This window comes from Doryrhamphus excisus, chromosome 2 (assembly GCF_030265055.1).
Source record: "Doryrhamphus excisus isolate RoL2022-K1 chromosome 2, RoL_Dexc_1.0, whole genome shotgun sequence".
NCBI lineage: Eukaryota > Metazoa > Chordata > Actinopteri > Syngnathiformes > Syngnathidae > Doryrhamphus > Doryrhamphus excisus.
In genome coordinates, this window is record NC_080467.1 from 8,593,301 (window position 1) to 8,607,721 (window position 14,421).

General features: G+C 42.1%; 1 protein-coding gene across 2 annotated transcripts in view; it reads right to left on the minus strand.

The window, feature by feature from the left end:
• The window catches only part of LOC131114699 (uncharacterized), a 234,994-nt gene that overhangs the window by 200,977 nt on the left and 19,596 nt on the right, over positions 1-14,421 (minus strand). For both annotated transcript variants that reach the window (XR_009122017.1, XM_058064339.1), the window contains exon 3: positions 717-946. Coding sequence is in view for 1 of the 2 variants with exons in the window: in XM_058064339.1 (XP_057920322.1) it covers positions 717-722 (6 nt within the window). In the remaining variant the exon portion in view is untranslated. The remainder of the gene's footprint in view (positions 1-716; positions 947-14,421) is intronic.

The window sequence follows — 14,421 nt, forward strand, 5'->3', positions numbered from 1 at the left end:
CCATTTTTTTTTACCTATTTTTACCTATTTTTACGAACAAAAAGATAATGACAGGCCAGGATTAGGATAAGGATTAGTCTGCCTAACTAGTCTCTGTAATAGTAGGACAACATTTGATACACACTGTAACCGTGTTATTAGGAAAAGTTACGTTCAAAGACAAAAAAAAAATATTAAAAAACACTTGAACACTGAGCTATATGAAGTCTGCCTAGCAACAAGTGGCCAGTGACACCTAAGCAGGAATGGTGTACATTGTTGAGTCATCCAGTAGCAAGAATGTTATTCTCTGCAAAGTTTTATGATGAGTATCAGTATCAGTATGAAGCCCATCAGAGAGGATAGTGTCATCTTCTATGGATGTAGCGTAACTAAAGGTTCGGTGCATCAGTTTTAAATATTAGCTCGTGTTCAGCTGTCAAATGACAAAAGGACAGTACATCCATGCAAAGTTTGACAGTGTGGGATCGATTAAAGTCAAGGAGAGTTGTCATAAAAAAGGAGCACGTCTGACTTGCGAGTCGAAGAAGGAAATCAGTGCTTCCTTCCTCCAATGACAAACAGCTGCTCCACCACTCCTTTGAAGTGCACTTGATCATATGACTTCATCGCATCCCAAACTATTAATCAAAACCATTTCGGATTAGCCAAAAGGGAGCAGAAGGAAGGAAGGGCTCTTAACGCAAATCAAATTGCACTTAATCGGCTCAAATTACCTTCATCAATTTGCATGAAAGCCAAAGCGGTGGTCAACGGCGTCCAATCACAAAGAGTCCACTACTGAGCGTGTGGGTGTGGTCCCGTGTATCCCAGCGGGATTCCATTGATCCGACATCCAGCATCAGCAGGAGGAGGGAAAATGGAGGAGGAGGTGTGCAGGCCCTGAACTTGGTCATCTGGCTGACGTGATATCGGGTTCCTTGTGCTAAGACAGCTCCGCCGGGATCTGCTTGGATTGGGAGAGGGAAACAGACTTCAGATCAGCAGATCAATTTTCACCGGACCTTGAATATTTCATACATGGGGAGTCTTTGCAGCAGAGACACAGACGACCCGAACACACCTACAAGTGAAACACTCCCACAAACATCCACATGCGGCTAATACGACACTTTCGCTATTTAGGTACGCGTACAGGCTCGTATACTGTCGTGTACTTATATCCATTTCGGAAATATACTGCAAATACTCATTGTCTAATAGCATCATTTACATAGATAGGATAACAGGACACACGACAACAGTGGTTTCCAACACACCAGGGCAGGAGCAGTTGAGTTTTGGGTGTTAAACTGACCAAATATGGCAGCATCCCACTTCTGTTACTGTTCCGATACCGCCACTAAAGCCGGAAAATGACTTCATTTCACCATTAATTGTAGGCAACGGGGCAAAACTTCAGGAAAAAAGTATTTTCTGTTGTCTAAACTGACCAAAAATAAGTGTTTTTGAAGCGGTAGTTGAAGGTCCAAAACAGGATTAAGTGTATTCATAACAGCCCTGAAATCGATTTGGGAAAAATAAGAGAGACTGTGGTCTTTGTGTTTTGGGACAAGAACATCTCCAGGAGTTTGGTGTACACACACACACACACACACACACAGGAGCCGGGATATGGAATCACAACTGGATCATGTTTCGTCTCCAGCATACATGTAGTCGATATGTCTAATTAATGTGCTTCATCAGACTGAATATGCATGTCATAAAGCACATGTAATGATGTGATTGTTCAGGGCAATAATTAATACAGAGCATCACCAGTAATAATGCAGCTTGAGCCCACAGAAAGACAGCATGTTGTTGTTCTCCCTCCAGTGAAACCAGAGCTGCTCCTTCTATTTGTTTATTAAGGATGCTCTTGTACTGCCTTATACTCCCAGGATGGTTGTAACCGAGATATTTGTGCATGCCGGCCATCGAGGCCAGATGAATTATTTATTGGAGCAGGGGAAAAAAAAAATAATCGACAAGCAGGAGAAGACTATTTGAGGGCAATAACTCCAAAATAGTCAATAAAAGATGGCGCTAGTTTCTTGGAGGAATAATTATTGAAGATTGAATGCATACGTTTAGAGCAGTGGCGCCTATTTTAGAGGGTCTTAAGCCCCACTAAATAATGACATTTTTTATTGATTTTTTTGTATTTTTTATTGTTTTATTTTTTACAAAAAAATCTGACAATTTTCATATAATAGGGCAAAAGCAGGCCCCCTAAAATGTCCATAAGCCCTCCTAAATAATCTGATATTTTTTACTGATTGTTTTTTTATTGATTTTTGTTTTTTAAAAAATGACAATTTTCATATAATAGGGCAAAAGCAGGCCCTTTAAAATGTCCATAAGCCCTCCTAAATAATCTGATATTTTTTGTTGTTTTTTTTTTTTTTTTCAAAAAAAATCTGACAAATTTCATATAATAGGGCAAAAGCAGGCTAATAAGCAAGCCAATAAGCAGGCTAATACTAGCCTACTACTACTAGTAGTAGTATTAGTATTAATCAGAAGAAGAATAATGATGATAGTAATAATAATAGGCTAATTAATAATATAATAATGATTATTATATCATTGATCACTGTCCACTGGACAGAATGGTTGCAGAGCTTGAGCAGCGGTTTTGCAGTGTAGATTGTGTGTACTTGTGTACATTTAATGGTGGCCTAAAACAACTCAGTATCTCTACTAAATCTGTCCAAAAGTGGGAAAGTTATATCCCGGTTCTTGTTCCTTGTTTGTTTTTTTGGAGTGTTTGGATTTTTTTGAATGTCTACTACATTCATTCATATCCTGTGCATCTCCAGGGGGCTAAGCCTCCCCGTACTCGGAACCTAGTGACGCCCCTGATTAAAATTTCTTCAAATATCACATTTTCAAAATATTAAGAGCAGTTGACCCTGCCCAACCCCCCCCCCCCCCCCCAAAAAAATCTAAAAACTAACAAAACACAAAAATAATAAAAGTGTGTCAATGTACTCCGACTTATCATAACTTTGGCTGCAACATCCTATTAAACCATCACATCAGCCAGCCTGTCTTCCTTGTGTCTTATGGCTCATCATTGGGTAAATCTTTTTTTTGGGGGGGGGGGGGCGTCGACTTTAGCATGTTTCTGTGCCGATATGATCTCTGACCGTTATTCCAACTCCTGACCCAACGTGATAAAAAGACAACACAATCAGATGAGACGAGCACCACATTGGCGGAGACCATTCATCTGTCTCCGTCTCTGTCCAGATTTCAATCACAAAAGCTGGGTTGAAATAAATCACGATAAATCACATCTGCACGCTTCCTCTCGGTCCGCAGTGTTGTGTTTTTTTTTGGGGGGGGGGGCGCACAAGGCAGCAAAAGAAAAGCGAGGGAGGCGAGGAGGCTGCCTATTGTCATTCAATGGGCCGAGCCATTTTGGAAATCACTGCTTCCTCTTCGTATTCCCTCAAGGCCTCGACCAGACGGGAGGCGCTCTTGTATGATTCCGAAATGTGCCCCCCCCCTCCACGCACCCCCACTTCTACTACAACAACATGTCGAAAGGTTGATGCTACATGACTGAATGATTGCACATGATTTGAATTCTCTACCAAAGTGTTTACGACAGGATGCCTCTTTACTGGAAAATCAATATGAGCTGATTTTTTTTATTTTTACAACAAAATCATAAAATAAAAACTATCTGGAGATAATTTACAGCTGGAGACGTCAACTACATATCGGTGTTTAAGCTAAAAGCTCCTCCATTAACTGTTGCTGCTCACTCAGCAAAGAATCAATCATGCTAGCCATGCTTGTGTGCTGAAACTTTGGGTTCCTTCTTATATGTGGAATAGATTGTTTTATGGATTTAAAGCTAAAAGGAAGCTTATTCTGGGTGGGGGGGGGGGGGGGGTCCATAATAGTTGATAAAGCATAGCGCTATTGTCTTGGTGGAAAATAATTAGTGAACTTTTAATGAATATTGTTTATTATATTAAGCAATGGAAACTACTAAGGAGAAAATACAAAATTCTATAATAGATGCTAAACATACGGCAGTAAAAATCATCAAGATACTCAAATATTTTCTAATTATACTACAAAAAAACTACTATTGCGTTACTCATAAGCCCGCTTTGGCATTTATTGATTTACATCTAGTACAACTTAATTCCATTTATGTGTGATTTAAATAAAAATAAAAATAAAAGTTGCTTCTTATGAGCATATCAAGAAAAAGAAGAAAATAATTCACCTTTGTTTACAAAAAGGGCTGCATGACGGACGAGTGGTAAGCACGCAAACCTCACAACTGGAAGACCCGAGTTCGATTCCACCCTGTGTGGAGTTTGCATGTTCTCCCCGTGCATGCGTGGTTTATCTCCAGTTTCCTCCCACATTCCAAAAACATGCTAGGTTAATTGGCGACTCCAAATTGTCCATAGGTATGAATGTGAGTGTGAATGGTTGTTTGTCTATATGTGCCCTGTGATTGGCTGGCCACCAGTCCAGGGTGGACCCCGCCTCTCGCCAAATGTCAGCTGGGATAGGCTCCAGCATGCCCCTTTGACCCAAGTACCAATAGGATCAACTTTTTCGTTGCTTTGTGGGCCGAGCGAATGCTATGTAAAATCCAAAAAAAGTCAGCGAGGAGCGCGGCAGCATCTGCACGCTGACAGCCTGATGATTTGCAGGCCCCCGCGTTCAAACAGGCTCCATGTGAAGACTTTATTTTTGCACAAATCATAGCGCGCAGAGATGACTTTTTGGTTCCAGCGGAGGGGGATTTTTTTATCCCACATGAAGACACTCCTCCATGCTCTCACCGTGACCACGCAAGTGAAGGGCTGTTGTCTCGTGGATAATATTCGATGAATACATGAATAGTAAACACGTACAGGAACAACCTCCTTCTTGTAAAACCACATTTACCTTTGCTGCTTTGATCCCTCCTTTAAAAAGGTAGTCAATGATTAAATATTATACTTGATTATAAGATTACAATTCATTAAAAGGGGCAAAGTTACACCGCAAGACCAGACTGCATTCTGATATATTATACAGAATCCGCAGCACTGATTCAAAATGTAAATTGGATCGGAACCCAGAAGAAGGCTACTACAAATCATGGAATCTAACCCCAACCCTACAATCAATAAATGACTTATTACTACTTTAATCATTAAAAATGACTTCATGAAATAGTACATCATAAAAACATGACTATACAGATACAGAAACAAACAGAACTACAAGTGACTTCAAGGAGGTGGCATTAAAAAAAAAACACCTCATCACAAGACATGAAATGCTGGTAAAAGACATGACATGACCAGGAACTGTCCCGGGAAGAGACCTGATGGTGGGTGCATGGCTTTCGGCCCCGGGCGCTGCAGTTTAGTGCGACAGGCAACCAACAGAGTAATCTGTTTACAGTGTGTGCGTTGATGGTCATTTTTTATGGCGTTGTTTAATCCACACAGAAGTGGAGGAAGAAGGAAAAGGGGAGGGAGTGAGAGCATGAGTGGTGGAGATGGAGGGGGGTGTGTGGGGGGGGGGGGGGTCTGTCTAGCAGAGGCCCAGACAAGCTGGCTCCAGTGGGCCATCTCTGTAGGCTATAGGCTTCTTCTCCATGGGAGCACGGAGGCAGGTGTAAATCTCTCCACGCCATCTCTCTTAGCAGTCCTTGCGGCACACACCTCCAGGTAAATAAATGTTTTATGGACCCCGCTCGGTGATGCACGGAGTTTGTCCAGTTTATGTAATGTTTCTTGAGGAAATTAAGTAAAAATTTAACGATATGTTTGCAGTTTGGTTCCTTGGTAAACATTAATTTGTTAATTACGTAGCAATAAGAACATGCAGCGTGCAATGAGTGCATTTAGCACTCTAAGACAAAACAACAGTAAATTATTTTCATAAAGAGCAACATTTGTAGCAGTTTGTTTAGAATTTATTTAGCTTTGTAATTTTTTTATTATTTATTTTATATGGCATTTTGCCATCCAAATGGCGGTCAAGAGTAAGATTATTTACAGTTCATGTACAATGTAGCGTCGGCTGGCAATGATACGCCCCATCCCATGCAGGTTAGCGCATGATGGTGTAACGCAGGGGTCTCAAACTCAACTGGGCAAGGCTGGGCCGCATCAGGTTTTCCAAAAAAAACAAAAACGCATTTATTAAAAACAGAAAAATATACAAACTTTTTCAGTGCTTTGGTTCCGATTTTCTACAATAAAAGCTCCGATAAAATATTCCACTGTTCTCAAATATCTTAATTAATTAAAATATCTTAATTATTTCCTTTAAACTTAAATAGCCAAAAACTTACCACTTCCACACGGATAGGGAGGATAACTATTAACAGTTATTTAACATTCAACATGAACATTAATCAAACGTAATAATTTTTTCTGGGTACATGATACCATACAGCATCCATATCAAACTTGCGCGGGCCACACTAACATTAAACTTTCATATCAAGGCAGGGGCCTCAAACTAGTGTCCTGCGGGCCACATTTGGCCCATGGGCCGCGTGTTTGAGACCCCCGGTGTAACGCCTCACATCACGCAAAGTCGGAAAAAAGGGTGTGTGTGGCAAAAGTTGTGCAGCAAAGTAGGTCTGTGCCAGTCTTGATTAGGGCACGCCGCCAAAAGATGCTCGCAGACATGAGATAATGAGGTCCTGTGATGACGCGGGGCTCCTTTAAGTTTTTCCCATGAATGGAGACTGTCGCCAGTCCACACAGGCGCACTGTGTATCGGCACCGCGCTACTCACTTCTCATTTGGCGCGCACAAAAGCTGATCCTGGACTCCAAATCCGTGCTAACAAACCGCCCCCCCCCCCCCCCCCCCGCATCATATAATGTCCACTCCCCCGAACTAATTAACTGGAATCCCACCTTATTCTTTGAAATACAGTGACCAATTAAAGCGCGATGTCCGCCAAAGAAGGTCTCCGGGGCCACACTCGGTCGCCAGGAGCATTTGTGAAGGTCTGCAGCTTCTCTATAGGCCATGGATCTTATTAGGTGGCTGACCCCAGCCAGGAAAAGGTCACAGGCTTTTCCCCCCCTCTCTTCTCACTAACTAAGATGTTTCCTAATCGGATTTTAATTGGTTGGTTAGTGCTTGTGTCCTGTTCCGTTTGGCGGAGCGCACAGCGCGGCCAGATATGACACTTTGGAGCAGAGAAGTTTAGTCAAACGGTTACAACGCAACAGAAGCTAACAGGCTCTACTTTCATGTTTTTTATTGCTTTCATTATAACCGCTATAGTTCCACAAACCACAGCTAACCTCAAACCAAACCAGATCAAATGCCCACGAGAAGATTTATTGGAGTGTACGGTTTTACTTGAGTCGAAGAGCCTCACTATGACAGGAGCGCTCCGCTGTTTGAGATCCTCTATACGTCAAAGCCCACTCGGATGGTTTTTTAATCGACCGACTGAAAGATGCTCGTCAAAGACTCAAATGTGCCAGCGCTAATTGGTCCACAGATTCTGTGTGTCAGTGGTTCAACTGCGGGACCTATCGTCCACAGTGACCCGAATTGTTTTTAAAACTCAAACTTTTAGACACGCATCTTGTGGCGTCATAGCAGGTGAAGAGCACATACAAGAACATGAGGTGCGTTCGAGGACATTGGGTTATTTTTTTTTTTTTTGTGACCCACTTTTGGGTCTGGACTCCACTGCAAAAACGCTAGTTTGCCAATATGGCGACCTTGAGTGGCACAAGCCAACGACTCCTGACAACAGGGCACGATCAAACAGGAAGTCATCAACACGGACACCTGCCCGATCAAAATAACGCTGACACACTAACATACATGCAAAACTACACCCGAATCTACAACCCGAAGATACGCTGAGTAGCCTTGCTTCAGCTAACTCTCCAACAACAACATCTGTGTGTTGTGTGCAGCAAGGTACTACCAGCAAAGGAGAGCATGAAGCGGTCACATGACCACACGCTGAAAAACTAATTCATCCAAGTACGGGTAGCCTCCTTCAGTTCTGGGTTTGTGATGGAAAAGATGCGACCGAGGTCTGTTCCTGAGATATTATTTTTAAACTTGTTGCTCTGATTCGACTCCTCATACATATTTGTGTGTAAAAATGTATTGTTGTGCAGGCATACAGTATTGTCGTGTACTACTACTAAGTGTACTGTCTTTTCATTCAATGTTGAGTCAAGTCGAGCACAATGATGGTGGGTCCCACAGTCAAATCAATGGAGAACCACTGCTCTGTACAAGAAGAGCACCCTCGATCAAAGATCCTCTATATGACAAATTTTGTTAATGACCGAGTGCAAAGCTATGTGCTTTAAAGACCTACTGTAAAAATACACTATAGCCAAAGATCCTCAAAACGACAGGATCCGAATTGAAAGGCAGGCCGATCTGATGTCATCCATGGTGCAGATTTACTGACTGAAGTGAACTTGCTGTGAATGCTTGTTGCGCATGGAGACCAAAAGGGAGCCATGAAGGCGAGCATGACCACAAATGACCATCAATTCATCACACGCAAAACGCTTTGATGGGGTAAAACTTCATGCAGCAGCTGCACACATTCAAACCTCTTCCATGCCCTCACTCCTGAATCACAAAAAAAAAAAAAAAAATAGGCGCCCAGGTTCAGCTTACGTCCAAATAGCCTCCTCCCCTCCTCATTACCCCCTTGAAAATGTCTTTATGCAAAACATCTGTGTAGGAATTCAATAAATGAGGGCACGGCTTCTAACCGCATCCGACTTATTTTGATTTTCATGTGGCTTTGGTGTATTGTCTCGCTTGGTAAATACGGCCGGGCATCGTATTTCAAATGTCACAAGTCTCTTGACGGGACATGCAATTTGAACATGAAAAAGCAGCAAACGCTAAACACTGCTAGTAAAGAAGAAAGAAAAACGAGGGGGGGGAGAAGGTGACTCTGAAAGTGAGTCATATTTAACTCATAAGAGATCTAAAGAAAGGACATTTAAAAACGTGTGCATGGTGTATATAACGGGGATCTGCTAGGGTTTATTCCCCATTCGCTTAATAGACTATTAAGAGGGTTGGAAAGGTTAAAAGCGTACTTTGTCACGGCATAACCAAGTGAACCTGTTGAGTGGGGAACCGATATCCCACCAGTTAGTATTACAAATTAAAAAATAAATATATACAGTATACGATATTAGCATTTGTGGTCATACTGAGGTTGGATTTATTTCATAGGACCAGATTAAATGCTTTGATGCTCCATATATGGCCCACACTCCACCAGTTACGGACCTCTTGATTTAAAAGCTATGATTAACTCATTGGGACGAGAAGTAGTTTGGGGGGATGGTGGTGCCTTCGTGGCGCGGAGGCATGCGGGAGATTCAATTGACCGCACTCAACTTTGCCGCCGCTTGAGTTCGCCGCGTACACTTCAAAAAATTGTTGTTCTCGCTACTGACAAAACCGTTAATTCACCCAGAAACTGGAGGTCAAGTTTCAACAGGAGCAAGAGGCGGGGGGGGGGGGGGGGGGGAGGAAGAAAAAAGAAAGTAGCGGGCAACTTATGGAAAGCTGCAGCACAGAAAGAAGATCGAAAGTGCTTTATTTAATAAATACATGAATAAAAATGTCTCAATATTGCAGCTATTCTATCCCAAGCTTTACGGTGTACACAATGAAATATGGAATATGGAACCTGCTGCAGTAAAACACTAAACATTTTCTTTGTGACAAGCGCTCTGCTGTTTTTAAAGAAAAATGTATTTAATGATGCTTTGCTAATTTGCCAAAATGGCAGTTTTATACTAATTATATTTAGCTAAAAATCCTGCTAAAATGTGAGTCCTGGAATATCCTGTACAAGTCGTCCCTCGTTTATCACTTTTAATGATGCTACTGAAGTACAATTCAATATTAAAAGACAATATTTTCTTTAAAAAAAACATGCTTATGACTTTCTGAATACCTTTTTACCATTATTAGATAGAGCCCTGTAGATGTGAAATAACACCCCTATAATCACCTTTACACTTATTATACTTATACACTTATTATATATACTATTATTCTTTTTTTGCTGTTACTTTGCTGTAACTGTAATGTGAAGGCTACAAGATTGCTACAGGGACAGAAGACAGCTAGTTCTTTTAGCATAGCATGCTAGCAATCTAACTAACCCCAAATTTATTTATTCTAACTTTAAGTGTTTCAAACGGAGTAGCTACAAAGGACAAACTAAGACACCAAAATCGTACCACTTCCACACGGGATGGGAGGAGAAATTTTTTTTTTTCACTCTATCATGTCAGACATGTCATGGCTGACTCCATGCAGTGTGAAGTTAATGTGATCGAACGTCATGTCCCATCAATGTAACATTATTGATGCATAGTGACGGGAATACGACAATAACAATGTCTTTTAATATTTTTGGACTAATGATAGTAAACAATCAACCACTTACGGTGGCAATTAATTAATTAATATTCGAAAAGCCACCGTAGAGTGAGGGGGCGATGTTAGAGCGGTGATCTGGCGAGGGACCACTGTACATGTGTGGTTTTTAACCAGATATTAACCAGACACGAACCCTGATTCTGGGTCGCTTTTTGGGTCACACTGTAAAAATTGTAAAAAAGTATTTTACTGATTCATGTTTGTTACCTAATTTTCATTTTTATGAGTCTTTAGCTTCATTTTTACCTCAAACCACGACTCCTAGCAACAAAACATGACTGTGTGTCGCATTCATCTGTGCCATCAGAGGAAACCAGGGCTGCTTTTCTTTTGCCCAGGCCTTTCAGACTGCGTGGCACTTGTCTTTCCGCTTATGGTTTTCCATTTCAAAGCTCCTGTGTGTCTCCATGTAAATACCAAAACACAGTAATCCAATCTGACCCCGTTGCAAATTTTCCCGAAACTATTGGGGGGCAGTGGTCTTGACATGAGCCACACACTTATCCCACTTAACCCCTGAGAGAGCGAAGCCACCCCAGCCTCTTAGCCCAGAAGACGACAAAGAGGAATGTGCTGCTTTATACCGCTATCCTCTTAAAAGAGGATAGAGAGGATGGACTGAAGGGCACAAAGAGGGGGGGTGAGCAGCGACTTTAAGGAATAAGAAGCCAGACCATAGTATTCGTCGACGCCAGTGGAGACTAAAAGAACGTCACATGAGGGCACCAAGCTAAAGCAAAAGCATCCCCAGCACAGATGCTCCCCATGAGGTGTATTTACACAGCGCTAACTTGATGACAAATAACCTCAGGATTCTTCCTCTGCTGTTCATTTGCTACGCTTTGCCTGTTAGCATGCAAAACTGGTTTGTTAAAAGTGTACCGAGAAGGTGGAGGGCGTCAGGGGTGATGTTTATCTCCTGGTGGCACATAAAGCCCTAAAGACTTTTGACACATGGTCCAGATCTGAAGGCATTCGCAGTCCCGATCTCGCCGCCTCTAGCCGGCGGCTGTTTATGGGGGGGCCGAGCAGACAAATCCCTCGCATTACACTGTGGAGGTGATGCATGCCACTGGACTGGTTTGCTTTGCGAGCCGTATATTCCCCACCGTTGTGGTGCAACAGGTGATAATGAGCAGAGCCGTGCGCTAGAAACCATTAAGGACGCATGCGACGGGCTGCAGCCCGACGACAACATGCGATACCATTCAACATCATGCAGAAGTTCACTTCGAATCTTCATTATTCCATCAAAACTGAACAGATACTGTACTAATCCACCACACTAGCCATGTTTACATGAGGAGTTTTTCTCTTTCCGAATGACCTTTCCGAAAGCAATGGTATACATGAAAAGGAATATTCCAATCGCGTGTCTACATGCGCCGCTACAATCAACCAGAATAGTCAATGGGGCATGCGCAGTAAAGCGTAAACACCAACATCACATGATACCGACTTTGAGTTTGTCCTGTCACTTGTTGGAATAATTCCGTATTGACAGTTTTTCGTTCGTCTAGTCTTGAAATTTAGTTTGAATCAAAAACAAACTTTCCGCAGCAGTCCAGTGCCGATTGCTCGCCTCCATTTTTTTAAATCGAAGAACATCTGGAGCTGCGTGTTACGTCATATATCAGCATTCGCTGAAAGAACGCACACGGGAACAGGAAAAGATAAAGTTCAATCTTGCTAATATTTTATAATTAAACTCGGGACATGTTTTATATAGATATGTATTTTCTTTTTTAATAAAACTGGACTTGTGAATGGCGTATAGAAGGGTTTAGATTCTGTTCCACAGATGGCGCTAATGCACACGAAAGCTGCTTGCCAACCACCAATAAACAACAGAAGAAGAAAAACACCAGAAAGAAGAACACAGTCTGACAACTTTCCGATTGAGCGGGTACAAGATACCTCAATCGGATTGGGGAAAGGAATATTCCACCCCCGTGAATCTGATTATATATTCATTCGGATTGGCACTTTTCTTTCGGAATGAGGTGTATACAAAGGTTACATTCTTTCCGTTTGAGCAAATAACCTGAATGGAATTGGAATATTTGGGTCCATGTATACGTGGCTATTGTGTTGAGGGGAGTCGCTTTACTTACTGTACTTAACCAACTAAAATGACATGAATGTCACGCAGGAGACAGCTCTGTTGTGTGTGACATCACCCACTACTGGCCTGGCATGCATACTTCAGTGTTTGTCTTGCAGGTCCATGTGAATAGGGAAGGTTCCGACAATGCTGTCTCTGTGAGACTATTGACAAATACAAAGTGGGTTGTGTTCATCTAAAGATAGCCTGAAGCCCCAACTCGACAAATGGCCTTTTTTTTATACATTAGTCATGTTTGACATTGTAAAACAATAGAAGGACAGTTAGCTGGATTAGCGTACAAATGTTTTAAATTGAATGATATTTTGAAGAAAGTTGACATATGGTTTGGAATTATATTGAGGATCATAAAGCTGTAGCTACAGAAATTTATTGGATTGTTCAACGCATCTCTGTGTGGAGTTTGCATGTTCCCTCCATGAGTGCATTGGTTTTCTCCGGATGCTCCGTTATCCTCCCGCATCCCAAAAACATGCACTTTAGGATCATTGGGGACTCTAGATTGCCCACAGGTATAAACAATGCTTGTCTATATCTGCCCTGTGATTGGCTGGTGACCAGTCCAGGGTGTAGCTGGGATAGGCTCCAGCATACCCCCGCAACCCTAGGATGGATGGAAAGAAGGAATATAAGGATGGAATTCCCAGAATCATAATGAAGCAGAAGCCTGCTAACAAAGATGCATCTGCAAATAAAAAAGGCGACGCTCCACTTTTCCATGATTTGACTACTTAAAGTTCAAGTTAAATATGATCATCGCAACATTGCTAAAACAACTAAATCTATATATCATCCTCCAAAGCCTCCATTTTGTTTTCCCGCTAAGAAGCATCAGTGATTTTTTTTTTTTTTCCTTTTAGTGGCCTCTTGAGGTGGTAACTTACGAGCGTGGGATCTCTTCGACACGCCACGATTTTCCTTGTCCGTCTCAGGCCTGCTGCAGCGTACTCATCAATAAACACATCCCCTAATTAACTAAAATTGTTTTTCATCAATAGCTATAACTGCTCAGCGTAGGGGTTGACCCCAGCAAGGGTTGACTTAAAAAAAAAAAAAAAAAGCATGTGGACGAGGTATCGACAGGTAAAGAGTTTATCAATCCTCCAGGCAATTGACTAAAACGTGTTGATTCTGGAAAGTGCATTGTACAATCCACAGCAGCAACTCGGGCCTCCGTGGATCAATTCCTATAGGCTTGTGCCCTCTTTTTGGGGGCTTATTGTAAAAATACAATTCACTGTCAATTACAATATTTACATATTGCACTCATTTGTGGATGTGGATGTTTTGCATTTATTGACCTACAATGGACTTGATTTAGCAGTTTTGATGGCTGCGGCCCTCGTCGGAAAAAGCTCCCCTGCGTTAGTCCGTCAATCGGACTTGTCCCCCACCTTTTTTGGGGGCTTTGTGTTCAGTCAGGAAGTTTGGACTCAATTACAGTAGTCGAATAAGCTAAAGGGGGTTTCTCTCCGAGACTGGAGAGCGGTGCCGCCGAGTCTGTCCTTGCTTATCATTAACAATCTGCAAATAAACAGGACAGCATACATTACATCACTTGCAGCTCGGTGATCAATTCCAGGAATGTCTTTGAAGCTTTGCTTAATGAACCTGCACAGTATGGCCGTTGTGTGTGTAGGCTCCGTATAACGCCGTGACCTCAGCACAGGGATTCCCAATTGACAGATTAGGAAACCTCGAGTGGGAATAGTTGCAATCCTGGAAGTCAGATCACCTAAATCAGGGGTGTCCAAACTTTGTCCATCAAGGGCCATGTACTGAAATATAATAATGATAGTCCAACGTAGCCATGCTAATAATTAATATGGATGCGGGCAATCCAGCTAGGAAACTGCTAGC